At 47.3% G+C, this 23,371-nt stretch overlaps 1 protein-coding gene across 2 annotated transcripts; it reads right to left on the bottom strand.

Moving 5' to 3' along the window:
• Positions 1-1,256: 1,256 nt before the first annotated feature.
• Positions 1,257-21,999, bottom strand: rgl1 (ral guanine nucleotide dissociation stimulator-like 1). 2 transcript variants are annotated; one of them, XM_076153209.1, is made up of 18 exons: positions 21,522-21,999; positions 9,194-9,304; positions 7,393-7,601; positions 7,222-7,296; positions 6,948-7,138; positions 6,711-6,835; positions 6,401-6,616; positions 6,212-6,315; positions 6,028-6,112; positions 5,818-5,907; positions 5,459-5,545; positions 5,094-5,126; positions 4,873-4,994; positions 4,365-4,454; positions 4,030-4,213; positions 3,692-3,943; positions 3,458-3,572; positions 1,257-3,056 (listed from the first exon to the last, which is right to left on the bottom strand). In XM_076153209.1, the coding sequence occupies exons 1-18, from the start codon at positions 21,678-21,680 to the stop codon at positions 2,866-2,868; spliced, it is 2,439 nt and encodes an 812-aa protein (XP_076009324.1). In that variant the 5' UTR covers positions 21,681-21,999; the 3' UTR covers positions 1,257-2,865. The 2 variants fall into 2 exon arrangements, with proteins under 2 accessions (XP_076009324.1, XP_076009326.1); XM_076153211.1 differs by lacking the exon at positions 21,522-21,999 and adding an exon at positions 11,877-12,338.
• Positions 22,000-23,371: the final 1,372 nt, after the last annotated feature.

Raw genomic sequence — 23,371 nt, 5'->3', positions numbered from 1 at the left:
AAGAATTGAAGAATAAAACATAATCACAAGTTGATCATTAACATTCCTGTCCGTCTCCTTTCTCCTGTGTCGTCTCTCAAACGTGTCTCCTTCAGTCCCTCTGTGTCGCAGCTCTGCAGCCTCACGGGACTGCAGGAGGCGCATTCAGCTGGCTTGTGGGTCACCTTAAGAAATGCACGGATGATTAATTGTCTGAGGTGTAAATGAGAGTCCTTGGGCCGCCTGAGGTTTTTTTTTTTCTTCTTCCCCTCTAAAGATTTGGATGCTGGGGGAGGGGAGAGCAGTCTGTTATTTCCTGTGCCAAAAAAGGTTTCAAATCACGTGTTTCAATGCGTCTCTGTCCCAGTCCCCTGTCTCCTCTCGCTGTCTGCAGCCACGTCGAGTCGTGGGGGAAGCAGATGGGTTGTAAGCTCTGCTCACCCTCCTCCTTTACACACACACTTCTCCAAGCTCTTTTTCAGCAGGCTACATCAATCTGGTGTCTCACTGAAATGCTCTTACGGATTAAAGCTTTTCCCCCTGCATAAGGTTCCAGCTCTGCTCCACTCACACACACATGCACTGAGTGTCCAACACACACTCAGACGTCTTTTCCTCCAGATTTGATTTAAAACCGGATTTTCTGAACAACACGCTGAGAAATGATACCAAGATCTAAATTGTCTTAAGATATTTCACCATATCATGCCAAACAGAACAAAGCGTCCCGCCTCAGACAGATCCCAACCCTCTTAACCCTTTAAACTCTGAAGGTGAACTTAATTTGTTAATTATCCAGAGGCTTTCTAAGCTCCATGAAGCAAACAAACATACATTTACAAAGATCCATCTTTGGGAACGTCTGTCTGGCTTTGAATTCCTGGAAAAGGAACCTGACCAGAAGAGCAAACCTACTTTCAGGAAAGGAAGGTCATGGCTGCTGCATTCAAGTCAGCAGAAATGTCTTCCACTCAGCAAAATCACTTGGGCTCGGTCCAGAGCAGCCACTCTATGTCCTTTCTGTTGACATTGTCAGTCTTAACAGGACCGAGTGTGTCGTCTATGGCGGCACGAGGGGACGATGACTCAGTGCATCTTCATCCTACAGCTGCCTGATGTGTTTATGCACCAACATGACTGCCAGAGAGTGCGAGGGTTTGTTCACTGACTCAGATGTTTATTTAAATCTCAAAGTATTTAAAAATCACTGTAATCTGATAGAAAGATGAAAAATAAAAGATTGTTGGAATGAAAAAAGATGAGACAAAGCATCGTAATAATGATAATTTATTTATTCACGAAGAGGAAGAGTCTTTGGCACTGAAGAACACAAACACCGAGGGAGATTTCATGAGAGCAACATTTACAGTGAAGTGCTGAGTGGTGAGAAACGACGGGACCGTGACCTCTGAACTCTGAACTCAGCTGTGATTTTAACCCAAAGACATGATCCAGTTGTGTGGAGGAAGAAAAAAATTAACCGGGAAAACATGAATCTACTAATGTGTTACTGTTATAATGAATTTGTGACAGATCGACACTGAATGTAGGTCATTTTAGCATGCGTACGTGTGTAAGTGAACTGTCCCTCTTAAACTCAACTCTGGCAATGGTTTTTAACATTACGTGAGTTTGTTTGCTTGTAAATCATTCAAACGGACATTCTAGGTCTGAATCGTGTTATAAAAAAACATAAAAAAGCAAAAATTACACAACAAAAATAATAATTCATTTAGTGAAGAGGGAGTGAACCTCGATGTGAGTCACTCCCTCATCCATATTCACATACTGATGGCATCTCCAAGCCAAAGACAAGTGCAACTCTGTAGTTCATATAACGACGGGCACGGAGGTACAATATGCATCAGTTCTCAAACTGTTTGCTCGGTGGTTCCCATTCCAGACAGTCCGCCCCCGGGTCCTCCTACACACCTCCTCTCTCTCTCTGCCAGCTGCTGTTGTTTGAGTCAGTGACAGCTCAGATAAAAATTAAATCTGGGAGGGGGGAGGCAGTGTGAGGGTTCGACCTTCTGGTATGGTCTTCAGCACAAACTGCATCTCTGCACCCTAAAGCTAGGGCAGCTAAGGCCATTTCAATATTTACTAAGGACTTGTTAAAACCAAGTAATGGAACCAATCAGAACGCGTGTAGAGCATTCGTCACACAGCTCACAATATGAGAGGGGCAGAAGAACACACTGTGCACACACACCGGTGCACAGCTGGACATGACAGGTAAACACGGCTGAATAAGGGGCAATAATGACATCACTGCTCCTGTCAGTCAACGTACATAAAACATACTTCAGAATACTGTCAGAAGTTCATTCACTTAGCAATAAAGGCAAAAGCACTGAACGCTCGGTCCATTTCTCCATCTGATTTCAGCTTCTATCTCATCTTTATCTCCAGAAAAGAGAGAAATTCAGCTACACAGACATCACAGGAAAAAAAAGGGAATTAATTTCATTGATGAATACTGTTGGAGGTCAGGAGTTCGGCTGCTCCTGTAATAATAATAAGTGTGCAAAAACCTGCTGTTGTAATGAGTTACGACCACCTGGGGTCACTGTTTCACTCTGTCACAGGCATCATTAATCAAAAAGTCCCACTGGCACAGCAGTCACACAAACACATCCAGGGTCCATATCAGGGTTTGGGCTGAGCCGCTGAGCAGGATGGAGGTGAAGCCACAATAAGAGTCAAAGTGAAGCTCCACAAGAGTCTAACAGCTCTAAAGGATTCCACTGGCACACATCCAGCAACCCTCCAGAGGTCTCATATCTATGAATCCGCTCCGGTCAGCATCCATCCCCTCCCTGCGCCCTGTATTGTCCTGCCTCACGGGTGCAAAGGGCAAACTGCGGTGCGGCGGTAGTCCTAAGGTCACAGTGTAACCTTGCTGAGTCTGAGCGAGAGGCTGGTGCGGTGCTGCGAGCGAGGAAGTGTGGAACTGCAGCGACTACGCAACTGCACTGGCCTGGCGCTCACTGAGCCTCGCACCCGCAGCAGAAAGTCGAAGTTTGCGGAGGTGTTCATGGCGTAGAACACGTTGGCGTTGTCTGGAATCACGAGTTCTACAAGAAAAGGAAGAGAAGAGAGAGAAACATGTGGTTAGGTATAACTTCCTGTTCTTGTGTTGACACTATTAGTTTCACGGTAACTGTGGTTCATGCAAGACTGGAAAACACCTCATCAGTAAACAAGCTGAATTGCAGAAATTGAGGTTTTTTCATCAGAGTTTCGGGAATGTTTTCTTCTTACTGTAGTTACTGTAAAGCTGTAAATATGACTCAGACTGATACTGTCAGTCAAAGATGTGGTTTAAAGGCTTAAGATTTAAAACAACAACAAACAACAAGTCTGAGCTTCCTTCATCTTAGCTGTTTTTGACTCAGCTCAACATCTATCAGCTTCCTCGGCTGAGGCTGATCCATTAAATAACTGAGAAAGTGGAGCTGAACTTAATGAGCCTCACCTCTCTCCTCTGAGATCACCTGCACCAGCTCGTATCCCTCCTCAGGCTCCACCTCCAGGTTGTGCTTCGCCATGGCTCTGGAAATTACAGCCGGAGTCTTATCTTGACTGGTCAGCTGGATGGGGAGCAGATAGAAATGAAATATGTCAGAGTTTAATCAATTCTGTCTGAAGGATGAATGTCCTCACTCTAACACACACACACACACACACACACACACACACAGACACACACCAGTATGCTCTTGTAGAGGTTGCCGTTGCCTTGCTCCAGGCTGACTCGTATGATGCAGGCGTCCTGGGCCTGGGTGTTGTACGTCGGGGTTTGGCTCGGGGAGTTGGGCGACATGGGCGTGAGCGAGGCGGAGCGTCTGTGGATGCAGGCCGGCCCGGGGAGCGAGGGCGACGCCGGGGTGGTGGTGACGCTGGCTGAAGACGAGCTGGTGTCCATGGAGTGGAGCGAAGTACAAGAGGAGGATTCTGATAGCTGAGAGCAAGCAGAGGATAGACGTCACACACCAAACTTAAGAGACAGGAGAGGGTAGAGAGAGTGTGTGTGTTGTTGAGGCGCACCTTGTTGTGCTGGCTGTTGGAGTTGTGTGTCATTGGGAGTCCTTCACTGTCTGAGGGACTGCTGGAGTCGCTGGAGGACACGCTGACAGAGTCCATGCTCTCCCCTGAGCTGCCAGTAGGGGGCGAACGCGGCGTCTCTCTGACGGGAGAACTGGCCGTGTTTGTGTCTGCGCCCAGGAAAAGCCTGGAAGGTGGAGGAAGTTGATTAGTATTGAAATATAGTCACTCACAATAATCCCCTGCTGTGTGAGACGCTGATAAGACAATCTGACATGTCCAACATGTCCAACATGACACGTCTGCAGACTTGGATTTGCTGTGTCTGCTGTACTCACAGGCTCAGTCTCTTCACCATGCTTTTTCGAGCTTTGGGTGAAGTTGGGCTGCTGTCTCCAAGTCCTTCAACCCCACAGGATAAGGAGTAGCTGCAAAGACAGAGACGAGGCGAGACAAGACGTTACTCACAGCTGGAAAGTAACACAATAAGTCCCGAGTCCTGCCACCACTGGATCAAACCACAAATATGGGTAACAAACTTAATGGCTATGTGAGTTCTTCTACCGAGGGACTCTGGGAAATGTGAACTCAGAGAAAAAGTGAAAGAGAAAGTCAGAGAGGGGGCGAAAGGAGGAAGAGAGCTCACGGAGCAGCACAATAACAACAAGCATAAGAGCTCAGCAGGAAGCATCCATAAGACATAAGAAGAGGGGGGAGCCGAGCACAAGAGAGAAGATGCTATTGTGTGTGTGCGTGTGTGCGTGCGTGTGAACAATAGAGCCCACAGACTGTGATTTGCTGCGGTCTAATGGCTCACACAGGAAAAGGGAGCAGGCAGGCACGTACCTCTCCTCCTCACTGTGCTGCGGCTGGTTCTTGAACCAGTGGAGGAACGCCGGGTCGGAAGTCAAGCAGTAGCTGTTACAGGCCGACTGGAGGAGCTTGATCTGAGCGATGACCTCGAACTCCTGCACAGGGAGAGAGAGAGAGAGAGGGGTAAATGTTTGTTCTATGCATTTTGTATGTACAGGTTTAGAAAAATGGCCAGATGAAAGTGATGAACTCACCCTGCGTCTCTTCTCAAAGTTGTTCAGTCCTCCCTACAGAGGAGACAAAGGGGACGCTGTCAGTCTCTACACATCACATACCAGCAGCCTCTTACACAAACACCAGCAGCCTCACCGCTCCACAAACGGCCCGGGTAAAATTCCTCACACACACTCATGGAAACTTACGCCCACCATTTTCCCCCCTAACAGCAGGTACACACACACACACACACACACACACACACAAACACATACACAGACTCTCAGATCTACAAAGCTCTGTAAACTCGCAGACACAAGTTCTCAAATACTGTAACACACACACGCACACACACAGGCTCGCACACACACATCTAGCAGGTGTGAAGCTCTTCTATTCTTACCTCTACTAGATCAGGCAGTGCCGTGTCCAGCATGGTCAGGTCGGTCAGAAACGTCCCCAAGTATGGAATCGTTCCCTGCATCGCTCCCTGTCCAACACATTAAAGGACATTTACAACACAAGTACAAGCAGGAGTCGTGTGTGTGTGTGTGTGTGTGTGTGTGTCTGTGTGTGTGTGTGTGTGTGTCTGTGTGTGTGTGTTCATCATCCCGGTGCAGCCAGAGCTCGCTCACATTACAGTACGCTGCTTTAGAGGAATGCGTTCAAAACATAAAAGCTCTGTTTCCCCCCCCCCCCTTTTTTTTTTTTTCCTGAAAGATTTGTTGTCTGGCTTTTGTCTCTGGAGTTCTTTTGTCTCACCATTTCCTTCTGCAGCAGGAGCCTTTTGTGGGTTCGTTTCTGATGCTCCTTGGCACAACTCTCCAGACTGGCAAACTTTGAAGTGCCTTCCTGTGTGTGTGAGGAGGGGAAAGGAAGGGAAGGGAGGGGGGCACATACACAGAGATCAACTTAAGTTCAAAGGTTCTTGAAACTAGAGGTGTGAAGGGAGAAATGGTTTGTGGGGCTCACCCTCATGAGGAGCTCTCTGCTGGTCAGGTAGTTGTTGTGGTCTGAGAAGATGTCAGACAGCTCCTCAAAGGTCTGCATGCTGTCCCTGTGTAGGCCACACAAGATGTTTAGAGGTTGAGATGATGACATACAAAGACACAAAGCAGCCAGAATAGGTTTCACACATCACAGAGTGGCGTCTTACTTGTGGACGCAGGCCCAGGCTCTCTTCAGCCGGTACAGAGGGTTGGACTGCAGCGCCGACACGATGGCTCGCAACGAAGAGAAGTTTTTGCGTATCCGACACTCCTGGAGAAGAGAATCAACGAAGGGTCAGACCTGATTCTGCAAACATTCCATCCCTGTGTGTGTGTGTGTGTGTGTTTCTGCCAACCTGAGCTATGTCTATCCAGCGCTGGATGACCCGCGCTCGGCCGTGCGGTCTGATCTGCCTGTGCTTCAGCACCGTGCTCACCACGCACGCCGCCACAGCGTTGAACTGCGTGATGGTGGCGCGGATGGTGGGCGCACTGTGTTTGTTGTGCTTCTTGTCTCTCTGGGACCAGATGGAGCCCAGGCAGTGGTAGGGGATGACTTTCTTAAACAGCAGCTGGAGCAGAGGAACGTGAGATGTTAGTACAACGATGGCGAGGGAACATCACAGGAACGTAACGTATGGAACTCTGCTGCTTTGCTCCTCTTACCGCATCCATGTAAGTCAGCTGCTCGGCCACTAGGTCAGCATCGAACGACAGGAAGTCCTCCTGGAGTTCGATCTCCACTTCCTCCTCCTCCCCTAAGCAGAAAGAGCTGTTGCCATGGAAACCACCTAAAAGCAGGCAAACAGAATTGGTTTAACTAAAAAAGAAAGTTGAGCGTATTAAAAACAAATGGAGGACGGATGGTGGATGGACGGGTGGAGGGACGTGTGGACGCGTTACCATCAGTGTCGTCCATGCAGGCTTGACTCTGCAGCTGCTCCAGCAGGCTCTCTGCCCGCCTCAGAGGCTCCGACCCTGGCAGGACCCTCCGCAGGTAGTCCATCATCCTGTGCAGACAGGGGTAGTCTGGAGGTTCCTGGAAGTCTTGTGGACATTGGTCCAGCCAGGCACGCAGGATGGAGGCCAAGGCACTGAGGGGAAACACGCGGTGTCAACGGACGGTGGCAAATACGGAGAAGTGAGACATTCTAGAGGTTTGGAAGACGACTCTTACTTTCTGATGGCTCCTTTGGTTTCAGAGCTTTGGCATCGGCTGGTGTCTGCTTCATTTTCTTCCATGTTTCCATACCTGCAACAAGGAACAAGGGAGGAATATAAAAATAACTTCTCTACTCAGCACTTTGTTTTGCCTTCTGGCAGGACATGAAGAACTCTGCAGCCCCACCTGTCCAGCAGCATCTGCAGCACGGTTCGCGTGCTGGTGAAGGCTCTGTAGGTGGACAGGAAGATGGAGGTGTAGGTCAGGTCGTTGTCTCCGAACGCCGTCAGTAGCGTCTCCACCAGGCGCTCCAGCGTTCCGGCGCGGATACTTCTGATTTTGCAGGTCTCCAGCTGGCTCACCGTGTGTCCCGGGGGCAAACGATCGCCCTCCGCCTAGACAAACGCACAAACGCAAACACATTGATTTCATGCAGCTGAACAAGTGTGAACTGAACGCAGCTGCACTCTTTTGTTCTGTGATAACTTTAGGGTTGCGCAACGTTTCTTTGGCTTTGAACGCTCTGTGCTTACTCATTGGTCGATGCTGTGTCAGATTAAAGCTGAGGAATTCTGTTATTCTCGCCCGGCTTGTCATTTTCCCGTTGCAGTTATGAGACAGAGCGTGCCGAGGTTGGACGCTGATTACAGGTGAGCGCCAAAGTGGGGATTAAAGGGAGAGGAGCGGAGTGATTGAAGGACCAGGCGACATCTAAGCCGTCGTGTCCAAAAGGGTGGTGACAAAAAAAGGAGCGAGAGAGAGAGAGAGAGAGAGAGAGAGAGAGAGAGAGAGAGAGGCCATGGTGAAGTTTGTACGCTACAACAGGAAACGCTCCAATCTGCTTTTAATCACAGCTGCCCCCCACCCCCACCCACCACCTCCTCCTCTTCCTCCTCCTCCTCCTCCCTCCCTCCACACAGACAGAAAGGAGGACAGCAGAGCCAAAGTTCTCTGCGCTCGGCTCTGATAACACGTCAGTACACTCAAGGAACACCAGCACTTTATTTATCTCTGCGAGGTCACACGCTGTTCAGTCCACACACACACAGACACACACACACGCAGAGAGAGAGTGTATAGTCTAGACAAGCGACCCAATTCACAATAAATTACCGCACCGATTGCCCTCATTCACTGATGACTCCCTATGTATTGTAAACACACTCGTCTCTATTCTGCTCTTTACCCGCGTTGTGTTACTTGATTCTGACAGAGCTGGCAACCCGCGACGTCTCGCTAGGAAAAACTTTAGAATCAATCCCCATCCACCATGTCACCACGGAGACACAAAGACTGGCAGGGGGGGGCAAACACGCAAACAAACACACAAACAAACAAGAGACACACTCCCCCACCCAGGCCTTAGACCTCTCCCATCTATTCTTGTCATTTCTGTTCCGCTGCATTCATGCATGTAAATTAGCGCACATTAATTAGGTTAAACTCATGACTTTGTAACTAAAGATAAAGCCCCTAATTGCTCATAATTGCTTGTTTTGTTGCAGTGTAATTATGTACAGTAACCCGGTCCGTGTTATTACGGGGACCTAAAGGCCACAGCGGGGGAAACAACAATGCTTTTGTGTGCGCAGGGGGGGAACACATCAACCAGAGGAGGAAAAGCTTTTAATCAGCCTTTTTTCTTACAGCAGCGATTCATAAAAACGTTGGCTATTACAAGGGGAGCGAAGAGTTTTGTTGGCAGTTGGGGGAAGTCAGGAAATCACATGCTTTGGCTGAGCAGGTCTGGGGTCTGGAGGAACTGTTGATTTCCAGCGGCCAAGTCAGGGTGTTGTCTGAACGAGCGGGGGGAAAAATTATAGCGCAAATGTTAAAACAACACGGCCGGCGTGGAGCACAATACTGAACGACGCCCCCCCGAAGCTAGACGCCCCGCTTTGTCAGACAATAGAAAGCCCTGGTTGGTGTTGTTGTTGTTTCCCTGCTCTGAGGTGGATTCTGGGTAATCAGGATTGGCAGCACTCACCCCCAGCCATCTCGCTCCCTTGTTGGCCGCCTGCAGAATCTGAACCCTCTTCAGTGTCACGTTGTAGATGGCGCCCTCCTCCACTTCCTCTCCCCAGTCCTGAACGGAGCTCTGCAGACAAGAGAGAATACGGGGAGTTAGAAGGACCGCAGGGGAAGTGTGTGTGTGTGAGAGAGAGAGAATAGGCGAGAAAGAATCAAACACTGGCACATGACTAAAGAAGAACATTGGTGCAGCAAAAGCAACAAGTGTGACCCACTCCCCAACCCCCACTCCTCCCCTCCCTCCCTCCCTCCCTCCATCCCCTCCTCCCTCTCTCCAACCCCATCCATCCCCTTTCCCGGTCTCTCTGAAGCTGAACTTAGACCCAGAGTGTTTCCCTGCAGCTCAGACGAGGCAGAGACGAAGGCCCGAGGGGACCGAGTCTGCCAAACAAGCCCCGACGCAACAAAACAACTCAGATTTGCATCGTTTTTCTATCTACTCGTTTGTCTTTTGACACGATCCCCAAAAGAATTCCCCTGCTAGACGATAGATGAGACCTCGGTAACAAATCTTTCCAAACAGAGAACGTGATACTCCAGAGTAAGTGCTCTCGTAAAAAGGCAAAAAGTGTAACAGATCCCAGCAGTTCATCCTGCAGGCACGCGTCCAAACGCAACCACGTCTGTGTGACTGCAGCTGTGAATCACCGCTCAGACAAACTGCAGAGTGGATAAACAAACGAGGAAGAGCGCAGAGGAATCAAAATATGGAGCTCCTGCAGACAGAGCGACGCGTGGAGACAGAGACACAAACACAGGCCAGGAGAGAGAGAGAGAGAGAGAGAGAAAGAGAGGGAGGGAGAGAGAGGGAGAGAGAGGGAGAGAGAGAGAGGGAGAGAGAGAGAGAGAGAGAGAGAGAGAGAGAGAGAGGGAGAGAGAGAGAGAGAGGGAGAGAGAGAGGGGGGGAGAGAGGTGGGGAGAGAAGGGGAGAGAGGGGGAGAGAGAGAGAGAGAGAGAGAGAGAGACTACATTTCAGAGGGAAGTGTCCTTTCAAACTCTCGATTGTGTATTGATTTGAATCTTGCCTTCCTCTTTCCTCTTCCTCATGTTCTTCTCTAATCCTCCATCCTGAAAATCTTTAAAAACAAACTGAAGATTCAATGTTTTCACTCCACACTGCATCACAACTCTGCTGTTACTACACGTTAACCTACAAGTTTATCTTAGAAAAAGGTTTAAAATTTGTAAAAATAACAATACTGTCTTCCACCAGTGATACACACACACACACACACACACACAGCCAGGGTCACTCTCCCTCAGAGCCACTTTCCATTCCATTCACACACTTTAACGACGACATGCACTTTTCCCACCCCAGACAGAAGGGACGCCAGCTCCCAGGGGTCAAAGGTCACAGGCTCAATCGCCACCACTGAGGGCCGGTTGACATGCAGCCGTGACCGCTGCTGCTGCTGCGGCGGAGCCATCTTTGAACAAAACAACGCCTACACCAACCTGTGTCTCCCACTCACACTCTCTCTCTCTCTCTCTCTCTCTCTCTCTCTCTCTCTCTCTCTCTCTCTCTCTCTCTCTTCCTGGCACAGTGACAGATAAATACATCAGTCCATGAGTCATGCAGTCCACACACACACTCCCATAACAATAGCAGGAGGTCTGTGCGTTGGCCGAGCCTGTGCTGTGCTGAGTTCACAGTCTGCACACACTGCACTCACACACACTCTTTTTGTCAGCCAGCGATACGTTTGGGCCGACGGAGGGTTTAAAAAAGCTCCCATCCGCTTTGTGCGCCACATTTTAGAGGCTTTATGTGCCGACGGGGATGAAAGGCGAGGAGATAGAGGAGGTTAGAGAGGGACAGAGCCTATCAGCGTGACCCTGAGCCAGAGGTAAACAGGAGATGAGATGTTTACTCTCCAAGGCTCTGGCATGGGAACGCCGGGATCCATCTGAGGAGGAGGAGGAGGAGGAGGAGGAGGAGGATGATGCTGGACGAGAGGACGAGACAGTGGAGGAGCAAACAAGAACCAGAAACAAAACTCTGAAGATAACGCCAGCAGTAACAACAGCGCTGTGTGTGTGCGTGTGTGTGTGTGTGTGTGTGTGTGTGTGTGTGTGTGTGTGTGTTTCTGTGTGTGTTTGGTCTCTGGTTGGAGCAGCTGCTGTGCCTCCGGGGCCTCGGTGTATTGTTCCCCCTCCTCTGTCTCACTCAGGACCCCCAGACAAAAGTTTTTATAAACCAATAGTAGGAAAGCAGGCAGATTTGTTGTTGTTTGTTTGTTTGTTTGTTTGTTTTGTGTGTTTTATGCTTCTTCTACCCCTCCTTCTCCCCTCCTCCTCCTCCCTTTACTTCAAACCTATTTACGGGAAGCTTTCACGCACGAGAAAATGTAGGTTACACCGGGTTTAAAGTCCGCAACACACGCGAGAGAGAACAATTAAGAACTCAATGCCCCCCTCTTCCTCTCTACCCCTCCTCCTCCTCCTCCTCTTTCTCCTTTATCCGCTACTTTCCCAAGCCCTAACACACACACACACACACACACATCCTCCCTCCCCCTTCTCCCCCCTTCCTCCCCTCTCTGACTTCTAAAACCGCACAATCAACAACAGGATGGGGAACAGCTAAACTTGTTTTGTTTTGTTATTTGTTTGTTTTTGTAGTTTGGATTATTTACCATCTTAGTTTTCCAGGCGAATTTCATGGCGAGCGTTTCTTTCATGGTCCGGTGGCAGCATCAGAGCTCGGTCACAGTCCGCCCAGGCACGAAAAAGACGCGTGTTTGTAATCCTCCGTGTGGAAATACGATCGGTCCTCTCCTCGTCTGCTTCTCTGCGCACTCTGTGTCCTCCTCCGCCTCCTCTTCCTCCGTGTCTCGGTAAACCCCCTAGTATTCTACAGCCAAACTCCTCCTCCTGCACTCGCTGCGGTCCCCCAAACTCCTCCTCTTCTCTGTTTTTTTTTCTCCTCTTCTCTCTTTTTTCCCCTCTTCTTCTCCTTTTTGGTGCGGGTTTTCATCACTCTGACAGCTTCGTGCGTGTGCGTCAGACTCACTGATGCGATTTGCGCAACACATGTGACATAAGTGTTTGCTTTGGAATTCGCACGAATCAAAGTGAAGTGAAAAGAGTTCTTATAAGAATTGATTATTGTTTTGTTATTATTCTGTCGTATTTTTACCACTGATTTATTCAACATTTTATTTTTATTTTATTTTATTTTGTTTTATTTTTTTATTTTTTCTAAACAACATATATAAAATTATGTAAGATGAGATTGGATTCTCTGTTATAATTATTATTAATAGTTATATCATTATCATTATTAGTTCCTACATTGTTCTACATTCTTACTTATTTGGTCTAATTTAATTATGTTTAAATCACAGTTGTAGTGATTCTTGGTCTCCTAGCTCTACTTTCCCGGGTGACACACAAACGTTACTACACTGGCTTCATCTGTGTGGACAAAGTGATGTAATCGGTGTGTGTGTGTCTGTGTGTGTGAGTGTGTGTGTGTGAAGCAGCTGCGGACACAAGTTCCCTGCGTGGGACAATACAAGGAAGGCTGTAGATGCTCCGGCCTCTATGCATTGTCAGGGACAGAATGGAAGAACGGGTTGAGTGTGAGAATGGGCGACACTGTTCCACTCAGAATGTTCCTGCACACGAAGTCAAGCAGCCCACTGGTGTGAGTAAACTGGGAGATATGAATCAAGCGTTGACTTAGCGAGGGTCTTTGTGGACTAAGTTGTGTCATAGATCCTCAAATGTAAGCTAGCGTTGGAGGAAGAGGACGGTCGGAGTGTCAGTGGGAACTTCGTGATGCTTATTGTCATTGACTCCGTGGGAGAAGCCTGCTGTGACTCCTTTACCCATCGTGTGTATGACTGTGTGTGAGCGCGTGAGTGAAGCTAGACGTACGTGATACATGCCAACCAACTCCTCTGGCTCCCATATCATGAGCACGTAGCACCAACGTCACACACAGCGTCAGTGTCTGCCACACACACACACTGTTACGTAGGGTGCAAACACAAATACTGTACACACACACACACACACACACGAACATGATCCCAGCTTTGCCATCCAGTCCACTACTCCCACCCAGCTTTGCATGGAGGGTCAGACCAGCAAAAGTCCAGTGTCTCTGTGTGTGGTAGTGTGTGAGTGTGTGCGCCTGTACACTTTTTGAGTTTGTACGCTGCTATCTGCCTTGCTGACTGTTCAGGCTTTTTTATCTGGACGGGTTCCAGTTCCCAGACCGGGCTGCCCCGATGTCCCTGTGCGTCTCCTGGGAAGTCCACAGGGGCAGTGGGAAGGTTGTGACCCCACATGACCTCCAGTTCGGCCCCGGGGGGACTGGAGTGTTGATCTCACAGTGGGAGTGATGTCATACCTCAGTGCAAACAAGACATCTGACACATGTGACAGTTGGAGTTCTGCTTGATGGGCGAGCGGACCAACGCACACATCTGTCAACTGTTTAGAAGTTTAGACGCCATCACCAGATTTACACATTCAGTAATTTGAAGAACATCATAATCTTCTCACAGATAGAAAATGATATATTTCACAATGCTAATTTACAACAGGGATGACAGGAGGACTTGCAACAATCAATAGTAGCCTGGCAGACTCGTGGACCCCCTGCTCTTATCACAGGCGTGCCCATCGGAAAACAGCCGGTGACTCATTTTCCTGATCCATTGTTGATGTTTCTGGCTTTGTTAGGTCACAGTCTGATTCGTCACTAATTAAACTAACTATGGTTCACAATCCTGGACCTCATTTCCCCCCCTCACACTGCTCTACACACACACATCTGATGAGCTAAACCAAGTGAGTCCAGTTTTACAAAAGTTGGTTCCTTCCACATCGCCAAAGGATAAATCTACTTGAATAGGCTAATCGGGAGTGTGTGTGTGTGTGTGTGTGTGTGTGTGTGTGTGTGTGTGTGTGTGTGTGTGTGTGTGTGTGTGTGTGTGTGTGTGTGTGTGTGTGTGTGTGTGTGTGTGTGTTTGTGTGATAACCACTGGTCTTAACTAAACAAGCTCACATACCTAAACCGATCTCCATATCAGATTGAAAGAAGTAAAGAAGTGTCTGTGACGGAGAGGAACCTAATGTTTCTGGAGCAGGAGAGGGTCGTAACAGGAATTCCACTGCTATAAAAGGCCCATACACATTCCAAGTTTGACTTTTTGAGGAAGACTAATGATGTAATTACACTTAGGAAAGTCCTTGATGAGGGCAGCAGAGTTTTTCATAATGGGTCCATGCCATTATTGAGTTTCCCAAACACCGTCTCCTCTCTGTACCAGGAGCAGAGAGCGGCGAGCTACAGGCACAGAGCGGAGGGGACAAAAACAGGAGGAGCGCCGCTCGTACTGTTATTGCACCAGTGTGGGGAAAAACGCACATTCCAGGAAATCTCTCACTTCCTGCCTCCAGCCTACTGACTCCAGTGAGGCTGCTGTCCTCATACCTGACTGCTTAGGGAGCCTCTATGGCCTGGAGCAAGGTTAGGAAGGGAGAGAGGAGAGGAGAGGAGAGGAGAGGAGAGGAGAGGAGAGGAGAGTTCCTGATGCAAGGTGGTAGAGGTTGAAATGCCCCTTGGGAGTTGGATAGTGTGTCTGATCTAATCTCTGAGTGTTTTATGTCACAGATAAGACATCATCAGAGAAAGTGTGGGAGTTTAACTTGAAAGGGCATTATCTCTGCTGTGTGTGTGTGTGTGTGTGTGTGTGTGTGTGTGTGAGGGAGAGAGGGAGGGAGAGAAATCACAGCACAGACAGAAACTGTGATAGGATGCAGTTTGTTGGAAAGAAAAGCATGAATGACACAATAACAGGACAATGTTGCACTGGTTTCCAGAGAAAGAATGATTTCATGTTCATACTGGAAAGAGAGAGAGAGAGAGAGAGAGAGAGAGTGCGCTTGCTCTCTTTCTGCTCAAAACAAGCAACGTTTCACACCGTAATAGATGTTTTTGCAGTGATGGGAGTCGGTTGGACGTTGTTACATAAGCTGAGTTTTGTCTGATAGCGTCTCATATAGAATCATTAGTGTGTGTGAAAATGTACCTGTTTGTTCTGTTTCGAGTCTGCAGCTGTGTGCGTGTGTGTGTCTGTGTGTGTGCCCGGGGTCTAAACGTACTTTTGGCACATGTGAATGAATTTCGGCGTGTGTGTGTGTGTGTGTGTGTGTGTGTGTGGCTGGATGAGGTTTGTGTTCCTTCTGCATTCTGCCCAATAGAGGGCAGAGCGTTTAAACCGCAGTGTTTACTCAGACTCAGCAGTGGCCTCTGCCAGACCGGGGCCAGACTCAGCCTGCACCTCCAACAACACAACAACTACATCACAAAAAAGTTGTTGTCTTTTATGGTGCAAAGATGATCGGATGTAACTCCACGAAAGATAAGAGATGCATGATCCGAAATTTAATGGCTCCGTCCTCATCGAATCACACGGACGAGTGCAGCGATCACACATTTAGTGGTGTGGGTGATTACATTCAGCAGTCGTGACACATATGAGCAAGCACGTCGTCAGGTCTCTCTCCCACTGTCACTCCCTCTCTCTCACTCCCTCTCCTCTCCTCTCTCTCACTCACTCTCCCTCTCACGCACACTCACACACGGCTGCCTTCTTTGTCCTTCTTCGTCTTTGTGGTTCTGACCCTGGTCATCTCTCTCTCCCTCTCTGTTCTCTCCATTCTTGGGTCAGTTAAACCCATTGTTCCACATGAAACACCTCTCCGCCTCTCCCCCTCATCTCTTATGTTATCAGATCTATTGTCCTTGCTGCTTCTCTTTCTCTTTCTCTTTTCCTCTCTCCCTCTCTGTCTCTCTCTCTCTGCCTCCGTCTCTCTCCTTCCCACTCCAAATGAATGACATCATCGCAGTTGCCAGTAAAGTCCAGTGCTTCAGACGGAGATCCCCTCCTCCACATTCCACATGAGATCACAGCCGACCCTCCATACTACGTGGTATAGTCTTATCATTGTTCATTGGCTCCTACTGCACTTTTAGTAACTCCGCTATCTTTCTCCCAGCTTCATCCTTCAAGTTCGGTTTATTCACATTAATGCGTCAGTATTCTTGTAATTCTAAACCAGGCGCGGCTCAAATAAGAGGTCAGGGGAGCCGTGGCACTCAAAGCAGGAGGATAATCCGATCCCGAGCCGTAACTCAGATGGTGCAGTGTTTGTTAAGGTTATCCCAGGTGTTTGTGTTTTTAAGTCTTTCAATAAATTAGGAGTCCAAACACACACACACCCCCCTCAACGAAGGGCCCCCCCCCCAAGATCTAAGCCCCCGCTAATCCCTGTATGAACTGGTCTGGACTGGCTCGGTTGTCTGTCTGACCCCCTGCTAATGAGAGACGGACCATCTGTTGCCCCGCAGATGCAGACGAGCGCAAGTCAACAACTTACGCAACAAAAGCATGAAGATGGTAACACGGCGGCCATGAGTGCTGACTCACCAAAACACAGGAGTCGTGCCAAGAACTGGAACGCTTTAATGTCACATTTATCTCTATAACGATTAAAGATCCAGTCAGGGATCTAAATGCAAACACAAAAAGGATTACGTAACCATCAAAAACGAGTACTTTCAAACTGATTGGTGTTGTTTGTTGTGTGATGTCAGGGCAGGACCTAGAATGTTTTGGGCCCTAGAAGAAGACAAATCTATTCTAATTTTCTGGGATTGCAGCACAATCTTTCCAAATTTGGCAATATTGGGAGAATTTGAGAAGTTGAATGCTTTGAAGTAATTAAACTAGAGAATTGTTATTTCTACTTGATGACTAAACTAACATGGGGTGTGTGGGGTGGTGTGGGGGGCCCAGACCACCATGGGGGCCCCAAGCAAGCAGCTGCTCATGTCACTTGATATGTCCGGCCCTGATCATCTGACACATATGCAGCAATTTTTTCCAGATTTGTCAAACATGTATGTGACTTAAGCTTAAGAGAAATAAATTAAGATAATTATAAATTGGAATTTTAAAATATTCTATGTGATATTAAATTATAATAATTCATTCACTGTGCAGAAACGTGTGAGGAATGTGAGCGGCAGGGAAGGAAGCTGCATGAATGATACACACACTCTATGCAGAAGAGAACAGAGGGTTACTTTGTAGCACAGGCCGGACACAAATGTGTGTGAGACAGTTGCTATAATGTCGACCCTGAACTCTGAATTTTATAAGAAGAAACACACAGGAACATGAAGTCAACACATACACACAAGAACTAAACACTGCTCAGGTACGATGCTGAATGAAAGTTAATGTGTGTTTTGTCGCTGTGTGTCATTTTGACCTTATAGTTAGTGATGTGCTGACATGTGCACATATAAATGCTGACAATATATTAATAACTGTCCCCAGACACTCACACACACACACTCACACACACACAAACACACACACACACACATCACAATGTCAGCTTGATCCGAGTCATGCGTCTTGGCTTAAATGCTGCCTGAGCGGGAAAGGGAATTGAGGATGGAAGTGTGTGTGTGTGTGTGTGTGTGTGTGTGTGTGTGTGTGTGTGTGTGTAGTGGGGGCGGGTATTAAGGAAAATTAGAAGGTTTAGTTAAACACATCTGGTACCACACCGCATACACATGGGCTGCTGATTATTGACAGAAGCACCTTGCCACATGCAGCCACACACACACACACACACACACACACACACACACACACAGAAAGAGCGAGAGAAAGAGAGAGAGGGAGAGCTATCAAAAACAAATCAACCATATCAAAGAGGCACTGCTGCATGTGTCGCCTTCTGTCTCCTATCAATATCCAAACCATCCTCAACCTCACACACACACACACTGGCAAACCACCACAAACATCACACACCCATCTCCATATGGTGCGATGACTTTCTGCCCCAGTTGAGTGAGCAGCTCCCGTGGTGTTGTTGCCTTGGGGACAATAGCAGCACTATTGACTTTTCACACCATTTCAATTATGTGACCTAATTAGGCTCCGGATCACAATATGAACCTTTATAGAGCCGTGAGGACGACCAGACAGCCTGACCTGCCAGGGGAACAGAATGGGTAAACACTGTCTTTAAGTGGAGACGCAAAATGGGACAAAGAGGAACACAGCGGGAACGGGAGGCCGGAAATGTTGTTATTGATCCATCGAGGATCTATTCATGTTCATGTCTGTCCACTGAATTGGAATGATGCTTACAGGTTATTGGGTTGTGCTTCTTGTACTGAAAACAACAGAATTTACAGTTTCTGCATGCGTGTTTGTGTGTGTGTGTGTGTGTGTGTGTGTGTTTGTGTGTGTGTGTGTGTGTGTGTGTGTGTGTGTGTGTGCTGCAGTCAAATGACTTTGTTTGCAAGGTTGAGCGGAAACTTTTTTTTTGCCACATGAATGAATCTCAAATGTGGAAATCGTGTTGTCAAGTCATCAAAACACATGACGAGCAAGGATTGAACATTTGAGAATGGGAACACTGGGACGTCACAGGGCCTGAACGTGCACTTCTCTGTTCAACCGAGGAGAAAAAGGGGAAGGAGGAGTGCTAACTCAGCTCCGGCCTTCTTCAATGGAAAACACGCCATCATCTAAATTCACCCCCACCCTCCCTCTCTCCCCCTCTCCTTAATTCTCTCTGTTTTTCCTGCAAAACTTCTGCATTTCCAGCTGAGGTTGTTGAGTCACATCGTGCGGTTAATATCGCCTCTGCCAAGGTTTATTGATCTACCAGTAGCTAACTACTGTACATTGCACCACCACTGATTGAGACAGCTGTATAAAGTCACCTTGTAGACCTCCAAAGCGTGTCAATACAGAGAACTTCTGAGAAGTCCCAGACTCTCACTTCTGTTCTTGTGCTCTAACACTGCATTGTCCTCACAGTTACATAAATCAGAGGTTGTGACTGACACCTCAGCGTTCCTTTCTTCCCTCTGACCTGAACTCTGGACCTGACAGCTGTCCATAACCACCCAGCGTGATGATTATAGAGCTGCAATCAGTGTAATAGTTGAGCTTTATGGCCGCCCTGGTTTCATAACCTTAAGCTGACAGGGGAGACGTAACACAAAGGCAAGAAAAGAGGCAAAGTCTTCAGACAACAGTGGCGAGCCGACGGATGGACTGTCAAAATAACAAGCGGAGAGGTGGAGCAATCTGGGGCAACGTCAGGGGGGCGGCAGTGGTAAAAATGTGGCAACTGCACTCCAAATCTGACCCTGAAGAACTGAAACTTCATATATATGTACAATAATTAGATTCACTGAGTTTCGTTCCCTATTCGAATGTGGAACTACTGGAAAGGAACTCTAGCTGCAAAACATAAAGTGTTGTTGTGCTTTTGTGCTGAAGCTGCTGCAGAAGGAAAGAGCCAAGGACTTCATGTGTACTATGGTAAATCAAATAGTGAGACTTTGATCCTACCAAAATTGCTATAAACACTCTAAGTGCACCTCTTACTGCACGATTATCCCACTGTGACTTTACTTATGCTTATAAAGACTTTTACTGAAGACATTTCATGAGATCTCTACCAAACAGTCATAAATTCAGAAAGTCATAGAAAAACATATAAAGTGGGTCTGGGGTTGTGTGTGTGTGTGTGTGTGTGTGTGTGTGTGTGTGTGTGTGTGTGTGTTTGTGTGTGTGTGCGCGTGTGTGCGCGTGTGTGCGCGTGTGGCCTCCAGTCTCCCCTACCCCATGAAACAATTGACGGAAACAAGCCCAGTGAGGCAGGGGAGACAGGATGTCAGATAGAGAGCGAGGAGGATGATCCCCCAAACTTTCAGGCTCAAAACAAGAAGCTGTGACAGTCAACTGACAATTCCACCTTTGATGGATACACTTTAAGTTCACTTGTGTTGGAATTACTGTTTGTTATTTATTGTCTTGCTCAAGGACACTCCAGCAGGTTGTTAGTGTTCACATTGAAGACCTCCACTGATCCATTAGTGGGGTCCGTAGTGTTAAGTAGGTAACATTTCAGTCAAGCTCTGATTCATGCTGATGTTATTACAGTGCATCAGTCTTGAAGAAAGTGAGTCACAGATTTCCTGTGAACGCTGACCAGTCAGTAAGAACTAAGTTCACTCAAACATGCACACACACACACACTGCAAGGGTGCACAATAAGCGGTAGTACCCTTTCACAAGAGGTCAGCTGTCCTCCAGTGTGGGTCAGAGAGGAAATACAATGATTTTGACATTTAGGCTATAATAGATGTGCCTACATTTTCTATTTTTGATTTGTTTCTCAAATGCTGGTTGGTGAATTTGACATCAATCCAACCAGGAGGAGATATGAGGGGCAGAAACACAAACTATCCCTATTCTCTAAGTTTACTTCAAAGCATCTAGTCTGTTGAATGGAGCCTTATGACACAGTGTAAAGATAGAGGTCATACACACCATCATAAATACTAAACATTCAGTATCCTGTGTTTCCCCTTAATAAATCTACTCTATCTTATGCTATCATGAGGTTAAGACTGTGTAAAATCAGTTCTCTCTGTGTGCTATTTTTCTCTACAACAGTCTCTCAGCTGCTTCACTTTATAGGGCGACATCATGCAAACTGCAAAGTGATGTAAGAAGGCATCCTGATGTTTCTGTAGGATAAACGCCTATGGAGTTCACAAACACAGTCTGTATGTACGGCAGCCATTAATGGTAATAATAAACCGGCCCGACTCAACGTAAAACAATAAGCAGTCACTCAACATGAAACGGTTCCACGAAGTAGAGCTGTCACAATCGATTATTTAAAAAATCAATCAATCTACAGCTCATTTTGATTATTATTCATGTAATCATCATCAAACCCAACTTTTAATCATTTTAATAAATCATCATTCAGAAAATGTTATACTGATATGATGTGATTATATTGTATTTGAAACTTTGCAGAATAATCAATTATATGTCATTTTAATGGTTATTATTTACTCATGATTAATCCAGTCATTTATTATAATCGATTAATCATGACATCACTGTTGAGCTGCTGATTTTTTGGATTCCTTGAATGTTTTGAATCCACAGCAGCAACAACTTTTCTCTTCATGCACTTAAACGCTCTCTTTCATTCTTTTCATTTCCCTCACTCACTCTCACAGACACCACAGACCTAACATGAGCGACAAACACAGCCACACATGCAAATGTCTGCAATTACAAACTATTTCTCAACAACATAACAGGAAGCTCGTTCACAGTGAAGTCAACATCAAAGTGGACCTGTGCTTCCAACAAATCAAACGAAAGAAGAGCAATCATAGGCTGCGTGTGTGTACTGACCCAGTGTCTGAAGTTGCTGTCCGGGGATCGTTGCTGGTACCTCTGCAGGGCGACACCTCCGTCCCCCTCCAGCAGCAGGGTGCTGTCCAGGCCGGAGCTGTGGTTCTGGGGGCCCGGGGGCCAAGGCAGCAGGGTGGCAAGGGGGTAGTGAGAGATCATACCTGCGACTGCCTGGATCAGCGGCAGGGATGACAGGGCTGGCAGGACATGCTCCAGTCTGGATGGCAGAGTGGGTGGAGTCTTCCTCAGTAGGATCAAGGGGCCCAGAGGAAGGTGATCGAGGAAGACGCTCAGCCGGCACTCACTGGTCAGAGGTTTTGATGTGTTCAGATCTTCCTCTTCTCTTCAGGCTCAGAGGTGTGAGTGATGATTGCTCCTCTCTCACAACTGTTTTCTTCCTTCCTGTTTCTCTCTTCGTCTTCCTCCACCACCACATACACGACCGGCCAGTCGCTCCTTAGCACAGGAGTGATTAAGGTCTATTGTCTCTCTCTCTCTCTCTCTCTCTCACTCCTTACATTCATCCCCGGCCAGAAGGGGAGGAGTTAAATATTATGACCCGGCCCCTTAAAAAAAACGACCCAGTGACTGAGGAGTGCGAGGAAGAGGAAGAAAGGGAAAGAGAGGAAAGTCAAACAGGAAAGCTGAGACAGAGTGGAGGATGTTATGGAAGAGAGTTTCTAACAATAGCAGATATTTTCCCTGACGGACGGAGCTTTGGCCTCATTCTCCTCCATCAGAACCCCCAAACTCATTAAAAGTTAGAGGATATTTGAATGTTGTCCTCTCAGATGTGTGTTCTGGGGAAGTCTGGTGAAGTAAAATGTGCCCAGCTCAGGTATTTAGATGAGCGGAGGCCATATTTGGAAGGATTTACAAAGTTACTGATTCAGCTCCGCTCAAAATCCAGCAGTGCAGCATAAAGACGTCTGTGACTCGGGGCAAGGGTCAAACTATAATAAATGTGTAACAATTGCAGTCGAAGACACGAGGCATGCCCGTGTTTGTGTGTGTGTGCATGTGTGTGTGTGTGTGAGAGAGAGAGAGAGAGAGTGAGATTGGGTGCAAGGAGAAAAAGAATCAGTCATGTGTAAAAGACTGTTGAGAAGAGGATTATCTGGGACCTGGCTGTGCTCCAGCACACATATCACACACACACACACACACACACACACACACACACACACACACACACACACACGCTGCAGATGTACATTCAGTAGTTAATATAGTACAAAGTTACAGTTAGAAGTGAGGTCAGGCCTTGCATCCTGTTTTCATAGGTAAATAAACAGCCATTAGAAAAACAATATTGCCAAAGCAGCTTCCGGTGGGATAAGCCCACACACACACACACACGCATACACAAACACACACATGTACAAACACACACGTTTTGGAGTTGAGTCATCTTTCAATCTTTCAATCAATGACAGCTCAGGACCAAGAGGAATCTTTTGTAGCGTTGTCTTCACTGTCTTACATCTATAGCAACACACACACACACACACACACACGCACACACGCACGCACACACACATACAGGCTTTAAGCTCTATGCAACTTCTACAATGACTCATTGTGACAAATTCCAGGGTCTTAACACATGAAAAGCAGCTCAGATGTGTTTGTATGAAGTGAGTCAGGGATCAGATCTGTGCCCACTGAATCAAACCTCACATTCATGTCCCTCTAAATAAATCAGGCTCAGCCCAAGTGACAGGAAGAGGATGAAAGTCACTTGACGATGACACACGCTGACTCTAAAAGTGTGTGTGTGCAGGGTTTGCTGCTTGGAATGAATGAGAGGGAGATAGGAAGGAGGAGTGAGTCTGCTGGCTGTGATGGAC

Source organism: Genypterus blacodes, unplaced genomic scaffold (genome assembly GCF_046128005.1).
Source record: "Genypterus blacodes isolate CSIRO-AG114 ecotype Tasmania unplaced genomic scaffold, CSIRO-AGI_Gbla_v1 ptg000058l_1, whole genome shotgun sequence".
NCBI classification, from domain to species: Eukaryota; Metazoa; Chordata; class Actinopteri; order Ophidiiformes; family Ophidiidae; genus Genypterus; species Genypterus blacodes.
Note: the sequence above shows the minus strand (reverse complement) of the source record. Positions and strands in the feature narration are given on the sequence as shown.

Bases quoted from the DNA above. Each gene is read 5' to 3' on its own strand.
- rgl1 (XM_076153209.1), bottom strand. From the start codon at position 21,680: ATGATCTCTCACTACCCCCTTGCCACCCTGCTGCCTTGGCCCCCGGGC. The intron at 6,836-6,947 runs GTAACGCGTCCA...GCCTGCTTTTAG, and splicing joins CTGCATGGACGACACTGATG to GTGGTTTCCATGGCAACAGC. The intron at 6,113-6,211 runs GTAAGACGCCAC...TGGCCTACACAG, and splicing joins GCCTGGGCCTGCGTCCACAA to GGACAGCATGCAGACCTTTG.